Source organism: Tympanuchus pallidicinctus, unplaced genomic scaffold (assembly GCF_026119805.1).
Source record: "Tympanuchus pallidicinctus isolate F22 unplaced genomic scaffold, pur_lepc_1.0 scaffold15, whole genome shotgun sequence".
Lineage (NCBI taxonomy): Eukaryota > Metazoa > Chordata > Aves > Galliformes > Phasianidae > Tympanuchus > Tympanuchus pallidicinctus.
In genome coordinates this window covers 20,927,877-20,939,526 of record NW_026294669.1, presented here as the reverse complement: position 1 = coordinate 20,939,526, position 11,650 = coordinate 20,927,877, and the positions used below count along the sequence as shown (strand labels likewise).

General features: G+C 51.1%; 1 protein-coding gene across 1 annotated transcript; it reads right to left on the bottom strand.

Moving 5' to 3' along the window:
- Positions 1 to 7,609: 7,609 nt before the first annotated feature.
- HOXD4 (homeobox D4) lies at positions 7,610 to 10,254 on the bottom strand. Its single transcript, XM_052675766.1, has 2 exons — positions 8,442 to 10,254; positions 7,610 to 8,143 (listed from the first exon to the last, which is right to left on the bottom strand). Exons 1-2 carry the CDS (start codon positions 8,848 to 8,850, stop codon positions 7,839 to 7,841), a joined length of 714 nt encoding a protein of 237 aa, XP_052531726.1. The 5' UTR covers positions 8,851 to 10,254; the 3' UTR covers positions 7,610 to 7,838.
- Between the last annotated feature and the right edge of the window lie 1,396 nt (positions 10,255 to 11,650).

The following is an 11,650-nucleotide window of genomic DNA, read 5'->3' as shown; positions in this document are numbered from 1 at the left end:
GACGGCTTCCCAGAGGATAAATGTCACCGCGAGCTGCAGCGGCAGAAGCCGGGGGCGCGGGCGGCCAGGTAATAGCAAGACTGAAACAACTGGGAGGAAAGGGGGGTTGCAGCCACTGAGAGACAGAAATGTGGGGGAGAAAGGCATGAGAACGCACCTGGCAGGAAGATTTCAGAAACCCAACGGAGGGGCTGCATTAACAGACGAGCCTGTTTGAGATCGCACGTTACGAATCAGCACGCCCCCCCCTCCCCTGCCACGGCAATGAGTATCCTGGTGCTCCATCTTACTTTGCAACGGGAGCATCCAGCAAAGTTGTCTCTCCCCCTTTTCTTTGTTATTTGCAATTCCCTCCCTGAAACCACCGAAAAATGGAGATAGGGGAAGGATGAAGCTTTTCTCTCAGCTCTTGGGAAGGAGTTCGCCTTTTATTTAAGCGGCATAATAAAAGATAGAGCTTAAAGCCTCCAAGGAGATGGATGTTACTCCACGCATTATGGGCAGATTACAAACAAATTCCGGGCGATCTCCGAATAAAGGTGATAATGCAGTCCCTGTGGGTAAAGGTCCCGTTTTACCATGCAGTTCCTTACCTGTGTGCCAATTTATCATAACCTGGGCTCCTCACTTTTCAGGATCTGCTCTCTCGCAGTTCTTAGAATACATCCTTCCCCCTTTGTCTGCAGACAGCACTGTCCTAAACCTGATCCTGCGGTTTTACAGACATTTCCACACCAGAATTCCCGATAGAATGAGAACAAGCACGGGCTCAGCTACCAATAAAAGAGAGCGAGTGGAAATCGGAATTTGGTGGGGTTAAAAAAAAAAAAAAATCAACACACGGCCCTTCAGCCATCAGCCTCCTGGAATCAAAGGCAGCAATTGGCCGCCTCTCGTTTTGTTTTGTTTTTAAATCGTGAGGCCATTGATGAATTTTGGGGACGAGCAGGAGAAACCCTTTATAACCAGAAATATGGGCACTGCCTTCCAATACAGCCGTGTTTGCCACGTGATGCCTGGAGCAGCTCTCCGGGCCGAGGCACAGCAGCTCCCAGCCGGGCCCCCCCCGCGCCCCGCTCCCGGCCCGGGGCTCCGCGCCTCTCCGCACCGCTCCGCACTTACGCGCCCGCCCGAGCGCCGGGAAAAAGGCGAATTCCGCGGGATGTTCCTAGGGTGCAGAAATTGTCGGCGGAGGGAGAGGAGAGGTTTGGGACCGGCCGAGACCCGCGCTGCTCCGGCGGCCGTGCGCCGGGCGGAATGGAGAGCGCGGATTTTTGTTTTCTCCTTATCCGTCCTGGGAGCAGGCGGGCGGCAGGGACTGGCCCTGGCTGGAGGCTACAGAAGCTTTGGGGAAAAAAACAAAAACAGCAAGAACTCATGACATTGTGCCTTAAGCCTGCCTCCCCGCTCCCTGCACAAGCTGAGAGCAGAGCGAACCCGATATGTATCCGTCATGTGTGCCTACAGACCTCGCCAGCAATTTCAGCTCGGCGAAAAAAAAAAAAAAAAAACCACACACACACATTTATTGGGTTCTCTCTTTGATTTTCTAACGTATCTGTAGCTATAAATACACCAGCCCTAATCTAACATCTGCTATGATTTCATTACCATCCAAAGCACGGGGATGTGACAGTAACGTATTGCCCTACGATACCGACCGTAAGTGCATTGTAACATTTATCTAAATTACATTGCTTTTCCTGACTTTGCAAACCAGTTATAAAAAGATTGGAGTCCGGTGATGGAAGCGTAAGTTCTGTGTAAATTATTGTGTACGGCTTCGGATTTATAATCCTATATTTCTTCGAAACGACGCACTTAAATCTCGCCCCGAGTAAGAGGTAATGGTTCTTTATATCCTTTCCGTCTGCCATCTATTTCGGCGTCTGTGCACGTCGTGGAGACCGGCTCGTGTGCCCCCGCAGCCCCGCACCCCGCGCTGTGTGTGCGGGGCCGAAAGACTGCGGGGTTCGGTGCGGGGCTGCGGGGGCCCTAGGTCCGGCGCCCCCGAGGAAGTCCTGCAGCCGTGGGGCGGCCGCTCGGAGGCTCCGAAAGGGGCCGTTGAAACTACACACGGAGGCAGGCGGGGAGGTGGATGCACCTCGGCACCGCCACCAGAACGAAGGCATCGCAGGGGGACCGCAAAGCTCCTAAGGAAATGTAAATCCTTCGCGCCGGTGGGACTCCGGCTTTGCGCGAATTTGTCTCCAGTAAAGGATCTAAGAGTTCTTCAATCGGAGCATATGTTCATAGAGCAATAAAACAGAAAGATTTACAGTCTCCGCCCGCCCCCCAGCAGCCTCGCACCCTTTCAGGAATTACTTATGATGATTTATAACAACAACTCCGGCAATTGTCAAACTGATAAAATAGCCCGGGCTATATGCGGGAATAAACGCTCTTACGAAGGGGCCGCGATTTATGTTCGGGTCCATTTTACTGCGCCTCTTGGAGGAGTTGGGTTTCCTTCCCGGGCCAACGGGATAATATAAAACTTCATTGATAAAAACGTGGGACTCGCGGTGAAGTAGCGAATCTGTTCCTTAGTCACTACCAAAGCACATAAACATTTGTCATCTTTGAATAATTGAATTAATGTGTTATTGTTTGAATGTATAATTCATAACATAGGAAACTTTGTCTCTGTCCTGCCACCGAAACGGAAGTAATAAAAAGCTGCAATCTCGGCTTTTTTTAGAAATTACTCCAGCAAGGACAATAAAGAATATCCTGTTTGCAGAAAGCGTTTCCAGCTGACTCCGGGATTTAAGAGAGAAGCCTCAGCCTCGCGGTCCGTATTTCACGGAGTTCGCGGAGGGTGCCTTCCTATCAGCACAACATCCCCCCCCTCCTCCAATTTTCCCCTATCGATCGGGGACGAGAGGCGCTGCGGGGCAGGGTGCGCGGTTCCCTCCCCGCGGGGCCGGCACGGAGCGCGGCCGGGCAGCAGCGGCGCTGCGGGCGGAGCGGGGCGGCCCTGCGCGCCCGCGGTACCCCCGCCGTCACACGAGGCGCGGCACGATTTACGACCCCTCTTGAAAAGAAGTTGAGGGCCTCTCGGCGGCGCCGGCAGCGGGAAGCAGATGCCCTGACAGCCGCGTTGTTCCGCCCAGCGCCTCTCCGCACCTCTCCGCGCCCACCGGCAGCCTCTCCTCCGCCGCTCCGCGCCCCGCGTCCCCGCTCCCTGGGAACCAAAGGTCACCCGCTCCGGCTGCCGGCCGCGGCCGGGCTGCGAGCAGGAAGCGGCGTGCCCTATTTGTCACGGGTTTGACAGCTAAGTTCATTAAGGCTGAAATAAGAAGGAATAAAAGCAAAAAACCTTTACGTACCGGGCGGCTGTTTTTTTTTTCGGCAGCTTGCACGGAGCTAGGTGTGCGGAGAGAGGGGCTGCGCCCTTTGTATATTATATTCTTGGGATCTCTTCAGTTTTCAAGTCTGATAGAGTCCTTTGCTTGGCAGATTAATGACGACTCCGTGTTTCTTAAGGGACGTGCTGAATTAATTATTTCGAGAATCACGTGGTCAGGACTTGTAGAAATCTATTCTTATCATCTTCCTCGCACTTTGAAATTCTGCCTGTTATGACTGTTCCTAGCACGATTATTTTGGTCTCTGGGCTTGCAAAAGAAAAAAAAGAGGGAAAAAAAAAAAAAAAAAAAGAAGAAGAAGAAGGGGGTGGGGGGGAAGGAAGAAATCAGGGGAAAGGGCCGACCAACATGGCCGTTGGCAGCGGTGCGGCTCCGCGTGGAGAGGTCCCTATTTACTGTACTGTACAGTGCGCGGAGTGTGCTACGGACTGTGCCTCGCCTCTCCATTCTTACCTTAACGACTAGCGGCCATACAGCACGCAGAGCCGTATTGATGTATCGGGGTAACAGGAGGAGCCATTAAACAGCAGAGAGAAAGTATAATCGCTGAATGGGTCTCGGCGCTTAACGCGGGGCTGTGGATGCGCGGCTCCCGCTGCCCCGAGGGCGCACGCGGGCCGCACAGTGCTTCTCGCCCCTCTACTCGGGATGCGGCTCTTTGGCCCCGTGCCCTGACCGCGCTCCGAGGGGCCGAGTCCTCCCTGGCAGCCCTCCTGGCACCAGCCCAGGGGATGCGGCGTTGGCTGAGGTGCTTATGCGGGATTGGGATATAATGGTGTCTGCCCTGGGTGCACGGGGCAGTCTAAACTCTCCGAGCCTGTGTTTCTGTGTGATCTTTCGCTCGTGTCAGGCCAACGAGTGAAACTGAAAGCCGCTCACTGCGCTGTATTTTCAGCTTGGCGTTGCGCTGTATTTTCACCTTGACGTCGCGCTTCCCGGAGCCACACGTCTGTGTGGGGACAGAGGTGGATTCAGGTGGGGCTCCCGCTCCCACCACACACGCGCATACCCGGCAGTCGTTCTAGGAGGGCTTGTTAAATGCAAAGCAGCAGCAAATGGGTGGCAGGCGCTTTTAACTGCAGCCTCAATGTAAATACAGGCTCCAGCTTGGCCTGGAGTCACACCACGATGGCGGGGCCATCGGCAAACCTGTTCAAAGGGACATTTGGACGGATGCAATGTGGAGTCACTCATCTCTTAGCATGGTAATGAAGGGAGGGACAGGCTCTTTGCACGGACCCGCCTCGTAGGGACTGCTGGTACAAGGTACAAAACAGAATCTATTTCTCTACACCTTTTATTATTTAAAATGTATATGGAGGGCTTACATCAAAATTACAGGCGACAATTAGTATAAATAACGCTTTAATCAACGGCAGCAAAACATTTGTAAAGTCTGTAAAACATCACACTTTAACAGAGACCAGAGTATTGCTGGGCAACGCGAGCATTTAACAAAGGCTTCGGTACACCATGTTTCATCCATGATGAAAATAAGGGGTTCCCTCTCCCGCATAAAACGACCCTGGAAGAAGGTTAAAAATCATAAAAAATAAATCTCGGGTTCCTTCTCCACGGGAAATAATGGCCAGTGGGTGCTCCTGGTCGTTATTGCCCGCATTCCTGACCCTTCGGAGCATTGGCAGCTGGAATCCATTTATTTGCGTTGGTGCTTTCTGCCCCCAGCTCCCATATTCCCGGGGCAATACAGAGCAATGACAACTCTGTAAACTTGCGGTGCCCCGGCCTCGCTCAAAGGGACGTGCAGAGGGCTATGGGAGCCGCGCCTGCTGAAGCCAACACTCGTCCTGGAGATATTAACATTTCAAAAGGCAGTGAGCCAAATTCTGCTCGCAGCTACATCCTTGTTTGACTGTAGTGGGCGGGGGAAGGAAAGCTGGGAGCAGAATTTGGCCCTTTAACTTGGGGAGCGATCTCTCACGATAAGGAGCACAAAGCGAGGTCTGCTTATCCCAGGACATTATTTTCCGGCTTGGCACCACAGAGGCCAAACTTGGTATCTCCCCCCCGAGTACCGCGGTCTCCCCGCTCCGAGCCAACTTGTCACAGACTTTGAGCGAGGGCAGCGGGGGGCCGGGAGGGGTATTTTCAAGGGGAGCAGCCAGAGAGAGGGTTGTTTATTTCTTGCTTTCTTTTCTTCTTCTTCTTCTTCTTTTTTCCTCCCCCTTTATCCTAGGTTCGCATGAAGAGAGAAGGGAGGGCTTCGGTCAGCTCCGGAGACGAAACGCAGGAATTGGATGGAACAAAACTTGAAAACTTGCCTGAGGAATTCCCTCCCCAAGCGCCGCTGCGATCTGCTCTCCATGGCAGAGAAAGGGAAGAGCAGTTTGGGTCCAAAAGGTTAAGGGTTTAGAGGTCACTCTTCCCGGCTGAAATACAACTAATCGAATAGAAAATTTGTCCTCTGGGTGAACCTGTTCCTGCAATTTAGCCGAACTTCAGTAAAATACCTTTTCAGCTTCTCAACGTGAAGGCGTCAGAAAAAAAGACGTCTTTACTATGTATGAACTCCGCGCTTTTTGTCGTAGAAACAATGATGCGAATAATGCGGGAATATCCATCTTTAATATCACGACGTGGAGATATTCAAGTATTGCCATGTGCAAGTCTGAGAACTGGGCTAACCCCGAGGAGGAACAAAGAGTTTTCTCCGGGCTCTAAAACAAAAGAGCAAGTCTTACAAGACACTGTGCGGACTACTAGGGATGAGAAAAGGGCAGAAATTAACCGCTGCCCATAGTTAATCCCGCCGAATGCCCTCGTTTTGAAAAGCTCGCCCTTTATTTTCGAATTTATTCATGCCCGTTTTTGCAGTGTTTTCCCGAGTGAGCTGGGGAAGCAGCGAGTCCTCGGTGGGAAGCACTCAGCCCAGACACGAGCACTTTAACTTACACCGATGTTTCAACCTCCCTTTACAGAAGTGCAGCTTCAGCACTTGCTCCGGCTTTCCTTCTTTTCCCTTCTCCCTTTAATAATGCGATCATCTAGTTAAAATCTCCATGCGATGGTCCCTCTCCCAGGCTGCCCTCGGGGAAGGGAGATAAGGGCTGAGCTTAGATCGCACGAGCAGGGTGTAAAGGGGCAGGTTTGGCTGGGTTGGGACTCAAAACGCAGGCTCAGCTCACTGCAACTTTGGCACGATACGAGCTGCAGCCATAGGCAAATACGTGGTTTAAGAGCAGCTCTGCTCCCGTGCAAACCTCCCCTCCTTCCCTCTATAACTTGCTGAGATTTCCAACAGTTTCAGCCATGTGTCAAGGGTTGCTTAAGAACAATCACAGCCCATGTGAAAAGAACCCGAACCAAACCTACCCAACAAACGTAACATAGACCAAAATTAAAAAAAAAAAAAAAAATCTCAATAAACAAAGCACAAAACCGAACCAGCAACCCATACAGCCCGTCCCTCTGTTGGCAGAAAATAAATCTAAACCCAGCCAGAAATAAGGCATGTAGCTTTGAGCTCTGATCCATCCCAGAAATCACATTGATTTTTCACTCCGGGGTTTTCTTTGTGGTTTATTTTTGCCTTTTAAATGACGTATTGCTGGTTAAAAGTACAGCGCCGAGCAGGGCAGACTTTGGGAAGAGATTTCGAGCCCGTTAGTCCCGGTGGCACACGGTAAGGAGCAGGGACGCTTCTCCACAAAGGAAGAAATGCATAAGATGGGACCAGAAAGTTGTGTACGTTCAAGACAAGTAAACATCATACGTGGGCTCGTGAGACTGGGAAGTAGAGATGCTGCATTTCAGCCCTTTTTCCCATTTTTTGGTTTGACTTTTTTTCTTTTTTTCTTTTTTTCTTTTTTTTTATCTTCACTCTTCTACGTTACAAATAAATAAATACGCTAACACCGTCAGGACACAAAATAACCCGTTTTCACTTAATTCCTATGCACAGCTTCTGAAAATTATGGAAATGAGAGAGTAATTTTCATCACACCAAGAAAGGTAAAGCAGCACAAAAAAAGTTCACAATCGCGAGTCTTTGTGTTCAAAAAAGGACTATGCCATAAATGTCCTGTCCTCAACTTGCCCCCAAAGCATCGCACTCGCTGCCTGGGATAAAAAGACAATTAAAAGCAAAAGTCCCAGAATAAAGCATCGAACCTTCACTTTCAAATCCAAAACTGAAACACGGGACAGTTTCATTTTCAATGATTTATTACTTTTTATGGACAGAAGGTCTCGTTTAATATTTTCCCAATTCCTACTGCCTGTATGATGCTTTTTTTTTTTTTTCTTTCTTTCTTTCTGTGCTAGCGAGAGGCAAATAAAATAAAAGTCCGAAGTAGCGTCATTTAGTCTCCTTTGTACCACAGTACCTTATGGAAAGATGGCAGTTTCTCGACTCCTTGGCTGCTACACGCAGGTTCTGCTTGGATAGTGTCACTTATGTACAGTACTGGTCAGAATCGAAGGATGAAATGGAAAATGTCACCTCTTCTATAAAGTTGTCAAGTCAGTCTGATGGTCCTTGGGAACAGTCTGTAAGTGGGGGTTAGAACCGGAGGAGGAAGACCTGCCCTTAGTGTTGGGCAGTTTGTGGTCTTTTTTCCACTTCATTCTTCTGTTCTGAAACCAGATCTTGATCTGGCGCTCAGAGAGACACAAAGTGTGCGCTATCTCGATACGGCGGCGCCGGGTCAGGTACCTGTTAAAATGAAATTCTTTTTCCAGTTCTAGGACTTGCTGCCTGGTGTAAGCTGTTCGGGAGCGCTTAGGTTCCCCTCCGCTGTAATTGGGGTTCACTGGGAAAGAAACACGGAGAACTTTACAGACCGAAGGGGGACTTTCCGCCTCGCCTTCCCACGCGGCCCCAGCGGCGCTCCGGCGGTGCCCGGCGCGGCCGTTCCGCGGGGCCGGCTGCTACCGCGGCTCCTGCGCGGAAGAGCCCCGCACGCCGACGGCCTATTTCCTCGGCAATAAAAATTTATGACGAGTGTAATTGGCCGCCTCGCCTTAAAGCCTCGCCAGGGCTCGAGCGAGCATCCCTGAGGATACACGCGGGAGCGGGGTAGAAGAGCAAAGTAAGAAGAGGATCCTTACCCGAGTTAACATGGACTTTCTTCATCCAGGGATAAACTACTGCTGGCTGCTTAACTGCTGACCCGTGGGGGGCTTTGAGGGCTGGCTGCTGGCCGCAGGCTCGGGAGTTGGACATTGGAGGCGGAGGACAATGCTCGGCTTGGCCGGGGAAGTGGCTCGGAGGGGCGGACTGCTCCTGTCCGTGACCCCGCGGCTGCACGGCGGAGCCCTGGGCACCGGCGCAGCCAAAGGGCTGCTCGCTGTAGTTTGACCGTGGGTAGAGCCCCTGGTGCTGGAAATCGGAGCCCTGCGAGGCCCCGTAATACTCGGCCCCCTGTTCGCCTAGGTAGCTGCTCTGCAAATATTCCTCGCAAGGAGGAAATTTGGGATCCACATACTTAGAGTTCACCATATACGAACTCATGGCCATTAATTTCGGAAGGTAGAAAATACTAATTTTTCTCGTGTTGTCTTTTTTTCTCCTTCCATAGAGCCCTCCTACTTGCTGTCAACTGAATAAAGTTAGGCGTGCATGTGACCGGCCCGGCCAATGGGGAGGCGGGGAGCCGATCACCGGATTTGTGTGCGCCTCAGAATTTCCACGAATTTAACTAAATAATATACGCGGAGCTGAGTGACCCCTCCGCGCCCGGGTTCGCCCTCCGGGGCCGATCCCGGAGTTTTGGGGCCATTCCCCGCGTGCGGCCGCCTCCCTGCCCCCAGGTGCGGGCAGCCTTTGTCTGAGCAGAGCCCTCACCTCCCCCCCGCTCGTCCCCCCGCCCCATCCGCCGGGCGGGATGGCCGCCGGGCTCCGGTACGAATAAAACCTCGAGAGAGATGCGGAGCGAGGAGTCGGAGCGGGACTTGAAGGGAGGGAACAGATAAGGAGGCGAGGAAAAGAAAAGACATCAAAGAAGAGGGCAATATGATGTACAATAGACCTGTCCTGTCTTTGTCTCGCAGAGGTCATCCAAAAGTTACCAGAATTTCGTTCTGCTGAATAAAATTAGGCAATCAGTAACTTCTCATTCACTTTTCGACCTCAACACATACGTGTGCACACGTGGGCACACACGCTCGCTCACACACTCACATACAAAATCTGTGCGTGTGCGTACGAAAGCATCCAGATAACGAGAAACTGTCCACTTTCGGCCACCAAAGTTCAGCCAATTGCACTGAGACGGCTTCTAATTGGGTTACAAACATCACGGGTTTAAAGAGAGAAATTCAATCCTCGCTCATCAACATCCTTCCTGGAGCGCAAGGAAATACGTCCCAGTGAGTCGAGCGCTGCTTTCACCGCTGTCGTAAATATTTGGGTGAGATTTGGACACACGACAGGGAAATTCTGGCAGCGCCCAGCACATCGGGCTAATTTATGGGGCTTTTGTTAAAGATTCGCTCACTGATTGGCAGACTTCTTTTTTTCTCTTTTTCTTTCCTTTTTTTTTTTCTTTTCTTTTTTTTTTTTTTTTTTTTCCCCGGCAATATTTTTTAGATCTCCTGAGATTACTCGTTTAAATCCACAGTCTGCCAGCGGGAGGTAGGGCTGAACGACCAGGGGAATTCTCAGAGACGTTCTAAAATCTGCTTAAATGGGAGAAAGGCGGCAAAACTTTGGGGATTTCTCCGTGTTCAACACGCACACGTCTTTTGGTTCCATCTGTGCCCAAACCCCTGGCCGTCTGCAGAAAGGTGAAGTTTTTGCATCGACCATATATTCCCCTAGAATCGAATCTGTGACTATATGAATATCACACAAATTCGGTTCTACAGGGTATATATAGACAACGTAATAACGTTCTGTTTTCACCTACCCTACAGCAGCTCCCTGCAATCCTTACTCCTTACTGTCTTCTGAGGAATGCCAACTACTCGGTGGGGACCGAGCTCACAAACACGGCTTTGCAGGAAGGTGGGAATACGGGAAGGATTCACGGCTGTTATTATTGACGAAATGAAGCTTTACGACTCTGCACCAACTGATGGTGACGAATTTCAGCTAACACATCCTCACAAGACCTGCTGACGGCTTTAGTGCTCGCTGTTTTCGACCTTGCTACAGAAAACGGACATTCCCAGTAAAAAATCTCTATTCAGAATGTTACTAGTTAAAACCTTACAGGAAATAAAGCGTACACCTATTTGTGTACGAATCTGAAGGCATTTTATCTAGTTAGAATTTTCCCACTTGAGGGAAAAAAAAAGAAAAAAGAAAACAAAAAAAAAAGAGAAAATAAATCGAAACAGAAGTGAAATAGGCGACAGCAGAGACAGCGATGGGTGAAAAAGGCGAGGGTAGAGCTGGGGTGAGCGGGTCCGGGGAGCGGGGGGCTGCCACGTTTACCTTGGTGCCATTCTGCTGCTCTATGCGCAACATCATCCCGCGAGAGCCGCAGCGCGCACCCTCCCAGGTTCTCCCGCGTAGCGTTTATGGTGAAGGGCAGGGCGAGAGGTCATCCCAAATCATTTGCAAACACATCACCAACTTTCATTATTTTTACTTTGCCGACAGCAGCACACTAGAGTACAAAAGTTCACGAATTGTGCCTGACCCAGCTCCTCGCTGCTGTCCCTCGGTCAACCTCTTCTCCTTCCACTATGTGAAACAGGCGACATAAGGGCAGATAATGGTGGGGTGCGACACATCCAGGCGCTGCGGAGGGCGGATTTGGGGCTGCTGCGTTCACCCGAGCGATGAGCACCGCTTTGCTCGCCGGGCTCCATCTCGCAGCTGCCTGAGCTGGGGATGCCGTTTGGGAACAGCTGCTTTGCTATGGCTGCGGTGGCACCATCCTCACAGCAAGTGCACCTCGAAACCACCCTGCGTCCCCATTCTCTACCCTGTCTCTACCCTTTCTTTCTTCCTTCCTTTCTTTCTTTTTTTTTTTTTTCTTTTTTCTTTTTTCTTTTTTCTTTTTTCTTTTTTCTTTTTTCTTTTTTCTTTTTTCTTTTTTTCTTCCCCCCCTTCTCTCTCTCCCCCCCCCCCCCTCGGCTTATTTAAGCCTCCTCCCAACTATTTCAGAGCCTCTTCCTGGTTTCTCCTCCTCTCGCCGAGGGGAGGAGTTCCCCCCGGGGTTCTATTAACCACCGACCAAAGGGGCAGGGAGCATAACCCCCCCCGCCCCAGCTCGTCCATGGGGCAGCCCCGGGAACGGAACAGCCGCTGGGGGGGACGCGGAGGGGCCGGGGAGCTGCAGCCCCCTCTCTGCCTCATCCTACGCATT

Coding starts and splice junctions, on each gene's coding strand:
- HOXD4 (XM_052675766.1), bottom strand. CDS start 8,850: ATGGCCATGAGTTCGTATATGGTGAACTCTAAGTATGTGGATCCCAAA. Junction 8,144..8,441: donor GAAAGTCCATGTTAACTCGG/GTAAGGATCCTC, acceptor TTTCTTTCCCAG/TGAACCCCAATTACAGCGGA.